This window comes from Apiospora kogelbergensis (genome assembly GCF_038363985.1).
Source record: "Apiospora kogelbergensis strain CBS 113332 chromosome Unknown utg000007l_segment0_segment0, whole genome shotgun sequence".
Classification (NCBI taxonomy): domain Eukaryota; kingdom Fungi; phylum Ascomycota; class Sordariomycetes; order Amphisphaeriales; family Apiosporaceae; genus Apiospora; species Apiospora kogelbergensis.
In genome coordinates, this window is record NW_027117424.1 from 2,029,994 (window position 1) to 2,047,641 (window position 17,648).

General features: G+C 52.3%; 11 protein-coding genes across 11 annotated transcripts; 6 read left to right on the plus strand and 5 right to left on the minus strand.

Annotated features, from left to right (window-relative positions):
* Positions 1-79: 79 nt before the first annotated feature.
* PG998_010988 (uncharacterized protein) lies at positions 80-1,599 on the minus strand (the record flags this gene model as incomplete). Its single annotated transcript, XM_066877804.1, has 2 exons — positions 80-1,199; positions 1,292-1,599. The coding sequence occupies 2 exons, from the start codon at positions 1,597-1,599 to the stop codon at positions 80-82; spliced, it is 1,428 nt and encodes a 475-aa protein (XP_066726858.1).
* Positions 1,600-1,626: 27 nt separating this feature from the next.
* On the minus strand, positions 1,627-1,845 carry PG998_010989 (uncharacterized protein; the record flags this gene model as incomplete). Its single annotated transcript, XM_066877805.1, has 1 exon — positions 1,627-1,845. One exon carries the CDS (start codon positions 1,843-1,845, stop codon positions 1,627-1,629), a length of 219 nt encoding a protein of 72 aa, XP_066726859.1.
* A 1,065-nt stretch (positions 1,846-2,910) lies between these two features.
* PG998_010990 (aspartate-tRNA ligase) lies at positions 2,911-4,760 on the minus strand (the record flags this gene model as incomplete). The annotated part of the gene is made up of 3 exons (XM_066877806.1): positions 2,911-3,588; positions 3,644-3,937; positions 3,990-4,760. 3 exons carry the CDS (start codon positions 4,758-4,760, stop codon positions 2,911-2,913), a joined length of 1,743 nt encoding a protein of 580 aa, XP_066726860.1.
* A 438-nt stretch (positions 4,761-5,198) lies between these two features.
* On the plus strand, positions 5,199-6,201 carry PG998_010991 (uncharacterized protein; the record flags this gene model as incomplete). Its single annotated transcript, XM_066877807.1, has 5 exons — positions 5,199-5,463; positions 5,514-5,691; positions 5,757-5,802; positions 5,862-5,967; positions 6,020-6,201. The coding sequence occupies 5 exons, from the start codon at positions 5,199-5,201 to the stop codon at positions 6,199-6,201; spliced, it is 777 nt and encodes a 258-aa protein (XP_066726861.1).
* Positions 6,202-7,194: 993 nt separating this feature from the next.
* Positions 7,195-7,563, plus strand: PG998_010992 (uncharacterized protein; the record flags this gene model as incomplete). The annotated part of the gene is made up of 1 exon (XM_066877808.1): positions 7,195-7,563. One exon carries the CDS (start codon positions 7,195-7,197, stop codon positions 7,561-7,563), a length of 369 nt encoding a protein of 122 aa, XP_066726862.1.
* A 225-nt stretch (positions 7,564-7,788) lies between these two features.
* PG998_010993 (uncharacterized protein) lies at positions 7,789-8,979 on the plus strand (the record flags this gene model as incomplete). The annotated part of the gene is made up of 1 exon (XM_066877809.1): positions 7,789-8,979. The coding sequence occupies one exon, from the start codon at positions 7,789-7,791 to the stop codon at positions 8,977-8,979; it is 1,191 nt and encodes a 396-aa protein (XP_066726863.1).
* Positions 8,980-10,899: 1,920 nt separating this feature from the next.
* On the plus strand, positions 10,900-11,208 carry PG998_010994 (uncharacterized protein; the record flags this gene model as incomplete). The annotated part of the gene is made up of 1 exon (XM_066877810.1): positions 10,900-11,208. One exon carries the CDS (start codon positions 10,900-10,902, stop codon positions 11,206-11,208), a length of 309 nt encoding a protein of 102 aa, XP_066726864.1.
* A 239-nt stretch (positions 11,209-11,447) lies between these two features.
* On the minus strand, positions 11,448-12,225 carry PG998_010995 (uncharacterized protein; the record flags this gene model as incomplete). The annotated part of the gene is made up of 3 exons (XM_066877811.1): positions 11,448-11,762; positions 11,785-11,972; positions 12,048-12,225. The coding sequence occupies 3 exons, from the start codon at positions 12,223-12,225 to the stop codon at positions 11,448-11,450; spliced, it is 681 nt and encodes a 226-aa protein (XP_066726865.1).
* A 381-nt stretch (positions 12,226-12,606) lies between these two features.
* Positions 12,607-13,892, minus strand: PG998_010996 (uncharacterized protein; the record flags this gene model as incomplete). Its single annotated transcript, XM_066877812.1, has 3 exons — positions 12,607-13,252; positions 13,323-13,398; positions 13,481-13,892. 3 exons carry the CDS (start codon positions 13,890-13,892, stop codon positions 12,607-12,609), a joined length of 1,134 nt encoding a protein of 377 aa, XP_066726866.1.
* Positions 13,893-14,191: 299 nt separating this feature from the next.
* On the plus strand, positions 14,192-14,759 carry PG998_010997 (uncharacterized protein; the record flags this gene model as incomplete). The annotated part of the gene is made up of 2 exons (XM_066877813.1): positions 14,192-14,357; positions 14,431-14,759. The coding sequence occupies 2 exons, from the start codon at positions 14,192-14,194 to the stop codon at positions 14,757-14,759; spliced, it is 495 nt and encodes a 164-aa protein (XP_066726867.1).
* Positions 14,760-15,946: 1,187 nt separating this feature from the next.
* On the plus strand, positions 15,947-17,416 carry PG998_010998 (2-dehydropantoate 2-reductase; the record flags this gene model as incomplete). The annotated part of the gene is made up of 1 exon (XM_066877814.1): positions 15,947-17,416. The coding sequence occupies one exon, from the start codon at positions 15,947-15,949 to the stop codon at positions 17,414-17,416; it is 1,470 nt and encodes a 489-aa protein (XP_066726868.1).
* Between the last annotated feature and the right edge of the window lie 232 nt (positions 17,417-17,648).

Consider the following 17,648-nt stretch of genomic DNA (forward strand, 5'->3'; position numbering starts at 1 on the left):
TTGAATCACAATCGTAAGTAGCATAATTCGTAAGTACATGACAGGTTAGGGACACCGATTTCAAAGAGCGATGCATTAATCAAAACCCTGGCCAGCTCGCTTGTGCAGGAAAGCCACCGAACATAGCAAGATCGTCTTCCCCGTTGTCTTCATCCACTTGGAGATCCTCACCGTCGGGTGGGTTGTCCGGCCCACACGACCCGCCAGTGTGTTTGAACACCAAGCAGTCGCTGCCTAGCAAGTTGGCATTGTGGCCGTGGCCGTGGCCGTAGTTGGAGTATTGTTGTTGTGGTCGGTATGGTGGTCGTATGTTATAGCCGTCGTTATCAGCTGGCGGGTTGGTCGCGTAGCCCGAGTCAGAGTGGGACTGGGACGGGCCCGTGGACCTCGGAAGGGTGTACGGGAAAGGCTTCATGTCCGCGGGATGGGCCATGTTCACGTGCTCGGCGAAAACGGGCTGGCTCATGTTCAGTTGGTCGTTGCCGCTGCTGCTGTTGTGGCTGAGATGAGGAATCAATTGGGGAGGGTAGCTTGCTGGGAGGTAAGATGATGGCTCCGGGGTGTTGATGCTGTTGCCATAAAAGGAGGTGGCACCCAGGTAGTTACTGTTGTTATTGGTGGCCGCCATCAAGGATGTGTTGGTTCCTGGGTCGTTCATGAAGTCCGAGCAATAAGGATCACTGGCCCCTGGCATGTCAGCAGGCTCCTCTTGCCCCATGATTCGGTCCTCTTCATGTTCGGACTCGACTGCCGCGTCTTTTCCGTATGAGAGGGGCTGCTGGCTTTGAAGGCTGGCTGACGACGGTCTTTTTGCTGTCTCAATTGACTCAATGGACATCTTCTCCAACACCTGGATGGCGATGAACACAGAAACCCGGGAGCCAGCCCCGTGGCGGTAGTCTGGAACCGGCACCGACTTGGGCCACAGATGGGAGTATATCTTCTGGAAGGTTTCCTTCAGGTTGTCTTGACGGGACTTGCGGAGGTCAAGCTTCTCGTAATCCTTCTCCTGCTCCTCGGTCATCCACTCAAGGGGCTCGGGGGTGTTCTTTTGCGCCTCTTCTTTCTTCTTCGGACCCTTGCACTCCTTTCGATGCTTGGCCTTGGCTTCGGCGAGCTCCTTCTCCCCAACGTTGAACCGGTGGGAGTGGCAATTCGTACAGCCGTGCTTGAGTGAGTGCACTCGCTTGATATGGTCCCTGTTTGATGTTGCCGCCCCTTCGTGTCAAAACTCCTTGCTCACCAAGAAAGAGAGGGAAAGGCAAGCCAAAAATAAAAACCAAGTACCTACTTCAGGCTGCCAGCATTTTTGAACCCAGTTTCCGTACACGAGTTCTTAACAAAAGCGTAGCGTTTGGGGTCATGCTTTAAGAAAGGACAGGCCAGGTAGTCCAATTCGCCAGCCGCCGGCGAATTGTCCTTCACATAGTCGAGGAGGGCCTGGTTGAACTGACCGGCGACGTCGGAACTCTGAAATGTGGACGACGACGACGACGACGATGTCGACGGCTGAGGCGCCGGACTTGGGGAATGATGTCCTTCGCTGGTGAGCCCGCGCTGGCGCTTGCGCCACCTGGTCCCTCGTGGCTTGCCGGTCATGGCTTTGGAAATGGTTGTAGATAGGGGCTACTTGCTCTTCTTGGAAGACGAGTATGTCGGGTATCGAGAGCTGTATCGTGAGATGGAAGAACCGGCCTTGTTCTTGTACACCTGTTTCGAGTCTTGGGCGTCCCGGCGGTGCAGACTTTGCATAGTCTCGGTCACGGGGGGGCTCGGGTCTCTCTTCCAATACTCAATCCCGTATGAGCCCGGTTTGGTGGGGTTTCTTCCGGAGCCTGAGGACATGGGCTACTGCTCTCTTTAAAGAAAAAGAAGGAGCGACTCTCCTGTAAGCTTGCTGCTGCCCAAGCTGGAGATGATACACAGCCCGAAATAGCCCCCAATCCCCAATCCCCGATTTCCAGAGCAGAATATACTCAGCCTCAAAGCAGACAAAAAGCAAAGTGAGGCTCCGCTAAAGAGGGGAAGAGAGAAGGAAGGAAGGAAGGAAACAGGAAACTCACCAACGGATACGCAAATATCCTGGAGACAGAAGGATCGGGCGGTAAGAAGAGTGAGCGGTAGGGGAAACGATTGAGTCTGCTTGGGTTGGGCGAAGGGGGTGTGATGTAAGGACAGGTGATAGAGGAGAGAAACGGGGGAGGATTGTCGATAATCATCGCATATGTGTTTTTGAACAGCACGCAGTGGCCAGTCAAAATGGTTCATTTTCGCACAGGAGCTGATTCGCTATGGCTACCTGCTGCGCCTCTTTTCGTGATGTGCTGACAGCGGCAGTGCATACTCATCCTGCACCTCCTTATTCTGCATGATGGCCATGAAATGATTCTCCTGCTCTTTCCTTGTCTCGTTTTCGTCTATATTCCATATTGAGACGGCCACTGCCCTGCAAAAATCCAATTGTTTGAACATCATCGCATAATCTTGTGAACCTGTACGACAGAATGATGATGGGTTTGATAGGCTGGCTATCTTCGCAGCCCCCGGAACAACAAACGCAGCGTGGGTGCCGCCAAATTTCAGTGCACGATGAAGACGTCACATCTTGTTTCAATATACTCAAAACGGGCTTATACTTGATGAGCGGTTGTGGCTGTTAAGGATATCTACTTTAGATGTAGACTGATACTTTGCTATGATGCATCGCTATAACGGGATGATTCAAGATAAAATCGAAGTTATAATCTGCATGGCACTTGTGGTTGGTGTTGATATGGGGGAAGGTTTGGAGAATCTTCCTAAATAAAGCAAGAACACACCACCACTGCGTTTGCTTTTTTATTGTATCGTCTTCTCATATATCATGTAGCTTCTACCCACACACTACTTCTGTCTTGGACAGGGCCCTCTTTATGGCAACAGACGCTTCGGGGTTCTAGGGTAGAAGCTTGCCAGGTGCACACTTGGCAAATTGAGGTACCAAGCCACGACACGGTCCAGACCAATGCCACCACCTCCATGAGGCGGGACACCTGCCGACCTGAAGACATCAACGTAGTCCTTGATGCCAGGGCTTGCAGGGTCGATTCCCTTCTTTCGCAGTCTTGCCTCTAGCAGCTCGGGGACGTGGATACGCTGGCCACCGGACAGAATCTCCTGGCCACGCATGAAGAAGTCATAGGCATTGGTGACCTTGGGGTTCTCAGGGTCCTCGATCGTGTAGAAAGGTCTGGCACCCTCGGGGAATTTGTCGAGTACGTAGAAGTCGGTGTTGTACTTCTTACGGACCAAAGCACCCAGCGCCTTCTCCTGAGGGGTGCTCATATCCTCATCGTCGCTGACGTTGCGGTACTCCTCCGGCCCCTCTTCGCGCAGCAGCTTCTGGCCTTCGGCAAAGGTCAGTCGGACCTCCTTGCCAGCCTCGGGCAGCAGGAATTCTTCGGACGGGTAGATAGCACGGACGAGCGCAATGTCATCCGCATGCTTCTCCTGCAATCCCCGGAAAATATGGAGCAGGCAGCCCTCAATCATGTCACGGACTTCCACGTAGCTCTCCTCGATCTCCATTTCCATATCAAGACCGGTAAACTATAGTTCTATTAGATAGGTAGTCGATATACAGGTGGTTGTGATGATGACGTACCTCGGTCATGTGTCTAGGTGTGTTGGAGTTCTCGGCTCTGAAGACGGGCCCGATGCAGAACACACGCTTACGGCCACCAGCAATTTCATATTGCTTGTAGAACTGGGGCGATTGGGCTAGGCATGCAGTGGTATCGAAGTAAGGAAGCTGGAAGACATTGGCACCGCCTTCGGAAGCAGCACCAATAAGGCACGGGGCTTCGAATTGGACGAAGTCTCTCTCCTCGAGGTACTGCGCGAACAATTTACGGGTGGTCATACGCATGTCGGCAATGGCTTGTTGAACAGGCGCACGCTTTCAGAAGTTAGCAAGCACTTCGTTTCTCATTCAACCGGATTTGGGTTACCTTGTGCATGACTGGGTTGTTCAGATGGGTTACCAGGGTAGCGGACGGGGCACCAGCAGCCTCGGTGAGACTGAGGTCCTTGACACCTTCGGTGGGTGCGCCCTCAGCAGGATCCTCGTCGTCGAAGCTAGAGATAGCCTTGTTGGAAGCATTCAGGGTCATTCCCAAAACCTCGGGGCCAGTGGCGATAAGGTAGCACTTGGTAAGATGAAGCTCGTAGTTGCTGACACGGCAGCTCTTGACGGGGTCAAGGGGCTTCTGAACAGTGGCCTCGACCAAGACGAAGCTCTCCAAGTTCAACGAACCAACCCACTTGACCATCTGCTTGCTCACGGGCTTCCCTTCGGGGCTGACAGACATGACACCCTGGATCGCCCAGTTGCGCTCTTCTCGCAACTCGACGAAGGCCATCTTGGCTCCTTGCATTCTAGAGTTCTGGATCCATGCTCGCAGCTTGATGGTTTTGCCCAAATGCTCCTCGCCGAGCTTCTTCAGGTTGACTCTCTCGGCATCGACTTTGGTAGAAGGCTGGATGTTTCCGTAGTTGTCCTTTGCCAGGTCCTCACCTCCACCAGCAGCGGCCTTCGCCTGAGCTTCAGCCGCCGCGCGCTCTGCGGCTCGCTTGGCCTTCTCGGCCTCCTTCTTTGCTTTGGCTTCGGCCTTCTTGGCACCCTTCTTGGACGGGGCGGCGGCGCCTTCACCAGCACCTTCCTCAGGTGGAGGGACAGAGCCCGAGGCCTGGGTCGGGTCGGTGGGAGGGGCTTCGGACATGTTTGTGGCTAGTTGATAGCAATCGATTAGTGAACGGGATTGACAGTGTTCGCAAGAAGAGCCCAGCAGACCAATTGCCAAATGAGAGGAGCGAGTGAGACAAACCGGGTTTTATACGGTTCTATACGAGCAAACCAATGTATCGTCTCACGACCAACTTTCGATGGGTGACTCCTTCGGCCAACGTGGGGTTGCTTTCGCTTCGCGCATCGGACTCAAAATTTTGGAGGGGTAGGTGGGTTGGTCGGTTGGCCGGTTGGTACCTGAGCTACGCTAGCTGCATCTCCCCGATAAATCAAATCTCAAAAACTTTTGCATCAATGCACCGCCTATAGCAATTTTCGCCCGTCTGCATTTGTATCTCCGTCCAGCCGATAATTCTTCGAGAGACCGGCACATCGATATCCGAACCTGCACCCACCAGGACAGCCTGCAAACATGTCCAATAACGAGGTTGCCAAATCAGAGGCTATGGCCTCCAAGGCCAAGTCAAAGAAAAGGGCTGCCACCGACGAGGGCGGCTCGCGGAAAAAGCGCAAGGCTGGGCTCCAGCAGGATGAGAGCCTGCTGGATACTGAAGCCGGCGTGAACCTGGGCATCGCGGCCATGGACTCTCAGCTTCTGGCAGACTATCTGGCTCAAAAGACCAGCAGATTCGGATCTGATTTGAGCCCCGTTGAGCTTGCCGATCTCTACATATCACGTTCGTGGCCACTCCTAGAACTTTGTTGAGCTGCAACTGACAAATACCAGCAATTTCCATCGAAGACACCACATCATGGCAAGAGCCCCGAAACCTGGAGAAGCTGCCTGAGTTCCTTGAAAAGTTCGCCAAAGAGCCAGAGAAACTCAAGAAAGCCCCTAAACAAAAGGGATCACCTCACACCATTATTATCTCCGGTGCTGGGTTGAGAGCCGCAGATGTTGTCCGGTAAGGGCTCCAACAATCAATCTCAACCGTGGCTGGCCAGGTCAGCTGACATAACTTGCACCTAGATCTGTGAGGAAATTCAGTTCGAAGGGCAACATGGTTGCAAAATTGGTAAAGTTGCCCATCCAGAGGAAAAGCATGATTGGGCGCGCTAACTAGCCCCCTTATAGTTTGCAAAACATATCAAGCTTGATGAAGCTAGCAAGAACCTCAAAGAGCATCGAACAGGCATGGCTGTTGGCACGCCTGCTCGACTGAACGACCTCGTTGAAAATGGTGAGTGATATCGAAGTGCACCTCGAAGTGATTGAGTCTAAACTTAGCCTAGGGTCTCTATCTCTGGCCAATCTTGAGAGACTGGTGGTGGACGCATCGCACATAGATCAGAAGAAGAGGGGTGTCATGGACATGAAAGACACCCTGATGCCTCTGGTGCGATGGCTGGCTAGGAAGGAGTTCAAGGAGAGGTATGCCGCGGCAGAAAAGCCATTGCAGCTGCTTTTCTACTAAGTGTAGTCGGCTCTTTCCCCGGTGTAGTGTGTTTTCACGGCGTTTGGCGAAAAACAGGATCAACAAAAGCATCATAATACCCTGAGAAGCCTGGATGATAGATTAGTGCCGTTCTGGTTTTGAGTGTGTATACTATCTGGAAGATGCGAGTTGCAATGTTACAGTACGAGCTCACAGATCCAGCCATCTTTGTCAAGAAGGGGAAGATTGTCTGGTAGACCTTGTACATAAGAGCTTCAATTGATTGCAACACTGAAGGGATCAAGAACCTCTTCCTCCTACCCAAACAAAACACACCAACAGACACTGCTAGAAATTCTTGTGGTGGACCCTCGTTTGAAGGAATTAATCAAGCATAACGAACTGATAATGAATAACACTTGAAGTTATCCATCCTGTCACTTCCTGTAGTTAAGGACTGTCGGATCCGGGACAAGCGGTGGCGATTAAATACCTTAATTAGGTAATCGTCTTCCAATAGCCTGTTGAACGCCTCACTGGGTTTTCGCGTGCTCTAAACTCCGGCGCCCGAGATCTCTGCTTCGGGGTGACCGACAGTGCGCGACGAGAAGAGGCGCCTATACAACAGTCGAGTTTATTGGTTCCCGGCTTGGCAATCTGTGGTTCGTCCCAAGTGCCGGGGCAGCAGGCAGACAACAGACCTGCCAGCGGACCGGCCTGCTGCCACTTGCCACCTGAAGCCAAGAAGAAGAAGAAGAAGAAAAAATAAGCGATGCATGGGCCTGATAGCCTGGATCCATAGCCACTCCATATGGCTAATGGGCAATGGGCGTCAAGGACCAACCAAGGGAAGCGAGACGGATGGATGGATGCCGCAGAAGATGCCGGGGACGATCATCTGAGCGTCGCCTGGTAAAGCACTAGCGTGTCGTCAACAGTGGGAACCGAGAACTTTGTTTAATGATTGCTTGGGACTTTTTACCCATTTTATTATGCTCAATACCCGGATTTTCACAGTCACGACATGGAGAGATGGGGTACCGAGGGAGACCAGAAACTGCTAAAGACGCATGGGAAATCTACGATCCGGTTGCGGGTGAAGATGGTGGACTGCTGGACGGCTCTCAGAGGAAAAAGCCTTGCCTCCAGGCCTCGGCATGGAACACTGATAGGAGCCTAGAGCTTCGTCGCGGAATCCCAGGAAGCGGTGGCCTATACAATGCATCGGTTATGACAGCATCGCCGGCGGAAACACCCCTAGCTCAGGAGACCATTGCCAGACATCGTCTCCACCAGGACCAGCACGACTCGTCGACTGCCCTGCCAATCAATCTCCCAGGTGCTAATCTCTCGGGCTTGTTTCTGTCCACGAGTTTGGAGTCGAGAAATGTTCAAACCTAACCACTTGACATACATACCTCGTCTGCATTGGCTACCTTTCATTCACGACGCCTGGCCCCTCCCCAACGCCAACACCCTCGACACAGCCAGCCAGTTGCTAAGGGAAGAAGCAACTTTTGGAGCTCATCGCCGGCCGGAGAGCAAGCACATTTTGGGGCTCACTGGTCCGAGGCAACCTCAACTCGGGTTATCCCGCCTTTGCTGCCCATCGCACGACGATTCACGATGGCGACCATAACGCGGAGGGACGATGCCGCAACGTCGACATTTCCCCGCCAGGCAGGGCCCCTCACCACCGTCTTCACGACGCCCGACTTCTGTGCATCATACCGATGGCAGCACACAGACGTCCCCCCACTCTCCTCCTCGATATGCATGCCGCCGGAATTTAACAAATATCACGACTACGGCTACGGCATGTACTCACCAGGAATTTGCCCGATGGGCTACACCGAGGGCTGCGCCTTCCCTACCAGTCTGGCCGTCACATCCAACGGGACGCCCTTCTTTGGCGGCACGCTGATGGCGGGCGAAACCGCCCAGATCTGCTGCCCCACCGGCTACACATGTTATACGGGGGCCGACGAGCAGAAGACCTACAGTGAATGCATAGCGACCGACCGCAGAACGACCTATTTGGGCTACAATTACGGAAGTAATACCTATCTTACGACGATAACAGACGCGCTGGCTTTTGCGATCCAGGTCCGCTGGCAGAGTTCTGATCTGAGTAATCTCGAGACGGATCCGACGGTGCCAGGATCTAAATACAGCGGACCCAGGCCGACTGGGACGGCTAAGGAAGGAAGTGGCACATCAGTGGGCCAAGTGGCAGAGACAGCTACGACCGGTAACGGAGCCGGTGGAGGCAATGAAGGTCCTAAAGGCATATCAACAGGGGTTATAATCGCCGTGGGCGTTGCAATACCTCTTATATCACTAGCGCTTGGGTTTATGGCCTTCTTCTTTTGGCGGCGGCGTTACAAGAAGAACTACGTCAAGCCCACCGAGGACGAGGGGCCAAATGGGTTGTCGTCGCCCGTCGAGAGCGACGGCAAAAGCGGCTTCTTGCGGGATGGCGTGGCAAACTCGGCCCTGGTGTCGCCTATGACGCCCCGGACATTCGGCTTTGGCAACAGCACGACGGAGCTGGACTCGGGGACCGTCAACGAGATGGACGCCAGGACGATCAACGAGGCGGACCCGGACTCGCACCCCTGGATGGAGCTCGAGACGCGCGAGCCCATCTCCGAGCTGCCGAACACGTTTGTAGCGGAGTTGCCGGGGAGTGAGCTGCCGGCGGACTGGAAAAGGGATGTAAATGAGAAGAGCGGTGCCGGGTCACATCTGAGACAACGGTCAGGGTCACGGAGAGAATCCCTTCCTCTAGCGAAAACGGAGAATCCAAATAAATAGAAAGCGTAATAGTTGACAAAGGCAATATATAATGTCTAATGTGGCCAATCAACCTTACTCTCGGAGCTTGGCCGTCTCGAAGGTGATGTCTGCGAGTTTGTTAATTTCAGGGACATGGTTTCACAAAGATACCAATCAAGCCAATGCTAATTGGCTGTACAACTAGCAAGAGAACTTCCGGTGGTGAGATAATATTCTACAACAACGGATGCCTGAGTTATCTCATCTCTGAGACAGCGCGCTCTTTGTTATCCACCTGCAAGCAGAAAGTCGACTTATACAAGTCAAGCGTTTGAACTTCTCGACTCTCGGGCTGTCGTCAGCTGGGTAGTCTGCAAGGACATTTCCATCGTTGTCACAAGGCGCCACGAAACAAGCCACTTCCCTGATATAACGTCTCTCCCCCAAAAGCACGGCTCGTTCGCAAAATACCTCTGGTTCGCCAACACAGAGAGTTCCAACCAACTTTCATCGCGGATCGATAACTGCTGATGTTCTGAGCGGTCAATATGAGCGAAGGGAGAGGGAAAGAGACTGCAGGCGGGACGGCCACCGGAAAGATGAAAGAAACCCCTAAGGTCGTAGGGCTCCCTAGCCTGAGACAATTGCACCCGTCAGTAACCCCTTATAACGTGCCTCTGGGGTTTAAGTTTTCTGCGGCAAAGAGAGCCAACTCATTGATTTCATGTAGGAACAATCTCGTGGTTCGTGGGTACCGCCTCCAGAAAACATATCAGTCAGCCCATTCAATAACGTATGGGTGGAGGGTTTGCAGCAGCAAGCCACCCTGCCGTAGTTTATAAGCTAATAAATTGGCAATTACATTGCTCAAAAATGCGTGTAATGATGTTTCACCAACGCCCACAATATCCATGTCACACCCAATCCTTCACAAAGTAGTGTTCTATTTGAGTCTGTCGCTACTTGGTTGATGCCATTCCATGGAGAGCTCACATGACAGTAGTACCCAGGCGGGTTTGGTCTATTCCTCCAACCGTCCTAACGACAAGAACGAGGATCGCCAGTCTGACAACACGTTTTTCGCCCAAAATGTCCCAATTCGAGTGGTAGGCGTATACGATGGCCATGGCGGGCCATGGACAGCCGAGTATATCGCTCGCGCCCTTCCCAAAGCCATCCAGCTTAGTATACGACATACAAAGGCGGGGCCCTCGTCAATACCAGATCGTCTGATCCATTCATTTGAACAGGTTGATCGAGATATAGTTGAGAGGTTGGAGACCACATTCGCGCCCGTACTGTCCAGCACTCGCTACAACCTACCCTTCGCTCGGCAACGCAACGACAGGGCCAAGAAAACAATAGTCAGTCAAATGCTCGAGAATAAAACCCATTCAGACATGGCCTTGCGAGCGAAGGCAGGAAGTACCGCCTTGGTTGCTTGCATTGACCAGACTGACATCCATGTCGCCAATGTGGGCGACTGCCGAGCAGGTACATCTTATCCATCCTCCTTCCCCTAAGCCCATTCACTCCCTCAACCCCTTTTTAGCTTCCAGTCCGGTAGGAAACCATAGATTGTAGTAACCAAAAGCCCGGGACCTTGACAGTCCTTGCCCGCAGAGATCCACGCACACAGCGGCTAGAGGCGGTACCGCTTTCAATAGACCAAGATGGACGAAACCCAGCCGAATATGCTCGCGTAATACAGGAGCATCCGAGAGACAAGCGGGATCTTTTTGCAGGAGGCCGTCTCTTTGGTCTGATGCCCCTCACACGCTGTAAGACCGCTTTCCCACACCCCCGACCTCCTACTCGCTTCATGCATATGCCTTACTTCCAATCGAATATCTAGCTTTCGGTGACTCGTTTTACAAATACCAATCTACCGATATCGCCCAATACGTATTTGGAAATGCTCGGTTAACTAAGAAAGGAAACTTGTCATACCATGAAACAATGTCTCCTTACTATCATCTCCTGGAATCGCCTCCCTATCTCAAGGCCACGCCTGAGATAATATCACATCGACGATCCGCCAATGACATTTTCATCATCATGGCATCTGATGGGCTCTGGTCCATCGAGGGCATGACCAACGAGTGGGTTGTAGACAAGACCATGGAAGCTTTATCGAACGTAACTGTGGAGGACCCCGGTCAATATCTCATGGAGGAGGTAAAGAAATGGGAGACAGGTGATGATGTTACCATCAAGGTAATCGTCTTGTCGTCGGGACATTTAGTCGCCACTGAGCCCAAACAATAAAATGTCACTCTTCTGGATGTGAATCCAACGTTTGTCTCATTATCACCCAAGAGATATAGATTGAACCCCTAGGATAGAAGACTCTTTCTCAGCCTGGTATCAGCATAAACGCCCAAACTCCACCAATGCAATGCCACCAAAACGCTAAGTAACCACAACGCCGTATCCCTCCCCGACCGAAACGGCCTTGGATGAAGAAATGTGAAAGAGAGGTAGGAATAAGCAAGATTGCGAATGCCCTACGCCTTTTTCTCCTTTTTAGACTTCTTCTTCTTGTCATGTTTGTTCTTCTTATCCTTCTTTCCAGCATTGCTCTCAGTCTTGCCCTCGGCCTCCTTCTTCCTGTCCTTTCTCGACTTCTTCTTGGGCGGCTCGGGTGTAGCGGCAGCGGCAGCCACTGCCGCCCCTCCTGCCTCCTCCGAATCATCGTCCTCTTCCGAGTCACTCGCGGAAGTCTCGGACTCCTGATCCTCGACCTTGCGCTTCGTGCCCGCCTGCGCCTTCTGCTGCGCGGCCGCCTTGATCGCGGCTTTGGCGCGCTCGCGGGCGATCATCTCGGGAGAGCTTGGCGTTGACATCCTTGTCCTTGTTCTCGGCGAGGCCGGACCGGATGAAGCTGATGGCGGCGCCCTTGTTAAGGGATGCCTCGGGCTTCTCGGGTGGCGTCTCGATGTTCTTGATCTTGTCAAAGTACTGCCGCACCCGTGTGAGCTCCTTGAAGACCGGGTGGTTCTTGGCGTCGACGGCGTTGAGTCGGAGGGAGGCTGTTATTTGCGTGAAGCATTAGTAAAGATGCCAGGTGCTAATTTTGGCGGAAGATGAAAGACAAAGAGACCTACAGAACAACATAGACTCCAGGGCATAGGTCGCGAGGACGTAAAGCTTCGCCTTTTCCAGTAGCGGCAGCTTGGAGGAGAGGTCCGACACGCCTTTCAGGATGGGCTGCAAAGCCTCTTCGAGGCCGTCAATGTCTCCATCCAAACGCTCCAACTGCGGCAGAATGTTGGTGACGTCCATTGTAGGCGATGTCTCTGAAGTGGCCCAGATTGGAGTTGGAAATACCGCTTGAGCGAATGGTGGGTGGTGGGTTGTTCGATATCGCGATGCGCATTCCATACATGCGCCCGCTGGATTCCAGTCTAGTAACTACAAAAATTAGCGGTCTTGAGTGGCAGAATTTCCGAAGGGCCTCCCTAGAAAATCAATGTTAGGTATGTACTAATACCACTAGGCAGTACTCAGATAAGGTTGCAGCAGTGAGCAAAGTCCAGTGTTCCGGCGGGGCACACCCAGCAGCCCGTCCAGCTACGACCCCTGGCAGTCTCAGCTGCTTCATCACCTACGTTTACGGAGCAGTGTCTCGTAATTACTCAAGTAGGTATTTCTTCTATCAAAAGGCTAAAACTGGCTTTCCATCTTGGTATTCATCAACATGTTCCTGATGTTGTTTCGCGCACTCCACATAATGTTCTCTGTCGTGCCCTTCTCGCGTATCTTGTTATTGTCATCTCCATGGTCATTAATGTCGCTCTCAGAACCGATTAAACCCTTGGGACGGTGGTGAAAGAAGACAGGAGGCGTGACCGACAGGCAATTGGCATGCAAGCCTGTGGGATCCCCTTTCTTCGAGCCCCCATTCCGGCAGAAGGTGCCCAAGGCGTTGTCGAAGTTGGCGTCCAGCCGATCCACCGATAGATCGAACAGCACCTTCTGGGCGCCTCTTTTTGAGAGAGCGTACGCAAAACTGCAGATGGGTGCCCCAGTTACGTGCACCCATCGAGTGAACTCGGGGTGGGCCTTGAAGTCGACCAAACCTGTGATCTTGTCACGCGGAGGTACCGTCTTGTCATCCTTAATGACGAACTTTGAGTACAGAGGCTCCCCTTTGTTTTCGTCCAGTTGCTCCGGGAAAATCTCACCACAGTGACCTAACCAGAGCAGGTCCCAGTCGTCTCCATATGGCGAATTTGGCTTCGAGCTCGAACCAAGAAGCGTGCGCGTACCTTTGGCGACGGTCTCTAGTTGCGATTGAAGCCTCACATCCCTAGATGACCAAGTCAGAAAAGACCACCCTCTATGTCGAAAGCCGTGTACACACCCAGAAGGGCACTTACCAGTCCATGTCGTCTTCCATGATCAGGGCACTTTCTAAATCCTCCTCAACGATTCTGCCATAACGCAAGTTAGTGTCTGATCATCTCAGGTGCAGTCCATTGTTCGGGAACAAGATAATGTACTTGCCTTCTCACAGCGTTCATATGGCTCCTCCAACTCCCCAGATAGGTATTGGGGAGGTTATTCCTGTTCTTTCCGAAAGGTAAAGCCTTGTCCGGTACCGCTTCTCCTTTCACCCCATCAATAAACATCAGATTGAATCCCGTAAGGGAGCTCGTCAGAGCCATCGCGTCGCGTTTGTCCGTTCGCTCAGGAAGTCCTATGACGAAAACCTTAGAGAATCCCAGTGTGCTATTCGTGACACGATTGATGTTGGCAGAGTTCGATCGCCCATGGTAGTCAGGGCCAAATAGCCTGCTATGTGAGGAGGATGCAGCGGTAGTCGTTGAGATCGGAGGCAATTGCGGTTGCGACTCGCCAAGCCCGGGTGTCCAAAGGAAGAAAATCAGGGCGCCGACAAGCATTGCTAGGCCAAGGCCAATCTGCCTCATGCGCAAAGTCTGGACCATTTTCTGTGAAGGATCAAACACTCAAGCGTGGGAGGGTTACAACTTTCCCTCTCATGAAAGCGATAAGGCTAGGTCATATAACCTCGTTCCCCTCGACACCTTGAGGACTGAGGGTAGATTGTACAATTGTACAAACGCTGATGCATGAACTCGACAGCCCCCCCTCGCATGCCGCTCCATTAATGTAGACCAAGTATCTCGCAACGATGGGTGTGGTGCCCAATCATGGGGGCCGAAGTGAAGAAATAATCAAACACTGCATATCAGGGCTGCAGATGTTGGTCGAGCAGGGTTGAGGGATGGTTTCTCTGATCAGAAGTTCTGTATCGGGCAACACATGCGACTACCCGCTGCTCGTCAGCTTGGGAAGGTGCATACCGACAGGTACCCGTAGCAGCACCCGTAGTACAACACAGCAGGCCGAGCAGCAAGACCAACCCGAGAATCGGGATCAAATAGGCCAAGGTAGCCGCCCTCCGCCCCATTACGGCATCTTCGTCATCTTCACCATGTATACTGACTTCATCCGTGTTTCTAGAGACAAAGGGCCAGGACTTGCCTCCATCATTTGCCTGGACTGTCGACCCAGGCCAGTTTGATATCAACGACTCGCCTGTCTTCTTTTGGATGAAGGAGGTTAGCGACGTGAAAGACAAGAAGCTGGGCTCGCAGACATCCGCTTTCTTTAACATCACTGATAAACTTGTGGAGGCTAGCTCGACGACTATTCAGGCCCCTACCACCAAGGCCTCGCCTCTAGCATACCTGGTGCCTCTGGCACTACCTTCGCCTTCAGCAGCACAGCTTCGCCGCCCTCTTCCACGACGTCAGGCCAAAGTCCATCAGACCAGCAGTCGTCGGACCTGATCATAGTTGGGACCATAGCCGAGCACCGGGCAGCCAACGCTGATCGGTCCCTGGGTTGGTGAAAGACTAAAAGTGAGGGGGTTGGCTTGAAGCTTGCGTCTATAAATTCTACGCCCATATGGGATTATTTGAACCACCATTTACATTCACATATTGTTTCCAATCTATTTTGGACTATAATATGTATAAAGCCCCTGGCTTGCACATTGGATACATAATTTCTTCAATAGCTCCATCTAGACAACAACACATATATGGCCCGCCTTTTCGCTTTACTCATTTCTATAGAAACTGATCAACTGTCCTACTGAGAACCTTACCGGGCTCTTGGCAATCTGTAGCCTGTTGGTATATGCTTGGGGACTGCACAAACAGATGTGCCACCCCTCGCGGTTTACAGGGTATGCCGGAGGGCCTGTACTGCCAACCAAGCTTGCCTTACATATTCTTCACTCCTTTTATCATCAGGTCAACAGCTCCTGCATTTTAAGCTTCCAATAGATGCTACTGCAAGAAGGCGGCACAAAGCTTATATAGGAAGCCCTTTCCTTCGCAATGCGATGCAATGCGATACCGGTCACCGAGTCAGGACGGGCCAACCAATCAGAAGACGCTAATTATCACCACCCTGGTAGTAGATTTTAAACGGGGCCCGAACTTATGTCCCAATTAACCCCCCGAGTTTTTTTTGCAGAGGCCAGGCCAACCCTTGGCGCCCGCGATTGCTCGTGAAAAAATATGTCGCCGTCATGATAGAGCGACTTTCTGTGATGAGGGCATCTAGTTCATGACAATTGGGATATTCTTAACGATTTCTCGTCCATCTCTACTTTATCAGGGTGTCTCGTGTGCTTACGCCACGCCACCTGATCTTTTGTATTATATCAAATCTTTGTTCTAACTTCTTTTCCCCACGATTGCTTGCGTCTTTCCTATTCGATGTTCGGGGCTTCTGTTTTAACGACGACAACCTAATTAACCACCGCGAGTCGACGCGATTCCGAGCCCTGGTCACCAGGACATGATAAGCCCCAATCCGTCGCTCCCCGCTCTTCAATCTGTCTTCCCACATCTTCCGGCAGCCGCTTTCGCGGGCTTCAGCGCGAATACCTCACATAACACCACCATGGAACCGCGATAACATCTCCGTGGGCCGGGGGGCCTTCAAGCATCTCACTGCAGCTGCCATGCCCATACAGGGCCTGTCCCCTCGCCACGAGGCTTTCCACGCAAATCCGCCTGTGTATCATGCTCCAAGCCCGCAACAGACGAATTCCACCTCCAGTAACCGTCAAGAAACGGAAAACCACTTCGACTTCCCTTTTTACCGAGCGCCCTCAAACCATACTTCGACGAGATTAGCACGAACCACTCAAGTGCCCATCACGACGGATTTGGGCTCGGCTACATACCAGAAGGCCCTGAAATCCCTTAGATTATCAGATCAAGTTCATGTGCTCGGTTTCAATAGAGAAGCCCGCTACCTGATGCATTGCATATCAAGCGCTCCTGGTATACCGCCTCCGCAGCTTTTGCTCCAGCACCCTGACCCAATCGCGGCTTGGGCGTATGAAGGCCGAAAGATGGTGGTGCGGAATGCCAATGGAATTATCACCGAGTCCGAAATCCAAAAACCGTTATATGTCGGCCATCGACGCACGGCAGCCACAACAGGTTTAGCAAAGGTTGGGCCTATCCGGAATCTGGTGGTCACCGATATGACTGCCATACGGGCATGCCTAGCCCGCAATGCTCTCCTCGTCAACCACGAGACGACTATCTGTTTGCTGGGCGAGGGACTAGGTGTTATGGAACACCTCAATGAGACCGTTTTCGAAGACCCCCTAACGAGGCCAACCTACGTTCTCGGCACCATGGGCCAGAAGCTCTCCAGGTATTCCGCAGAACCCCACACGTCGTATTCGGTGGCTTTAAAGCGACCCGGGCGGCTCTGTCTCTCAGGAATCCCACGGGAACATCTCCTTGAGGATGGCAATACACCTGCAGACGTCAGTCATTGGCCAAATGTCGTTGCTAGAACACGAACGCAACACTTGGCCAAGCTCCTTTCGAGCGCCCCGGAACTTAACGTGTCGCCCATGGCCTTGGATAACTTCTTGCGCCAGAAGTTGCCGGGGATGGTGTTTTCTACTGTAACCCACAGTATCTCAGCGGCTTTAGGACTCACGTATGCTGGTATCCTAGCGAGCCCCTCGGCCCAAAGGCTATGGAACGATCTCTTAGATGAGTTAGTTTACATAGTAGCTTCGATGCCCGAGCTCCAAGAAAGCCCAGACATCATTGCCTACTTCACAGGAAGGAACTTTAGGCAACAAGCTTACAACCTTTTGAAAAGGCATGATGGCGTTAGTCCATGGGTCAGATTAATTCGAGATGGACACAGGGTGCCCATGACTCAACTTAACGGCTATTTCGCTCGGATAGCGGAGCAGACACTGGCTCGGAAAGAGGTATTAGAAACGGTAGGGGCCATCGTCGAGGCCAGGCAACAAACGAGGAATGACGAGATTCAGATGGATATACCCATGTATCGCTCTCCATATATGATGGACAGCGATAAGGTCACCGCCGAGGGCGAACCAGGACAGCCTACAAGGCTTGTATATATAAACAGGAAACCCGGGCCTAAAACTTAGAGGATAGAACAAGATTCCGGACATGTATGTATGTACAGCCTTTCTGGTTAATTCATAAATCGTAAAATGTTCAAAACAAGCTTCTGAGAGGCCTCGTGGTCAATAATCGTCTACACGCTGCAACAAATTAAGCCCAGAACATGGTATCAAACCGATCCTGGTCACTTCAATCAACCCCACCGTAACTTTTTCTCGAAGTACCTACCCAACTAATAAGCTGCCCGTATGATTC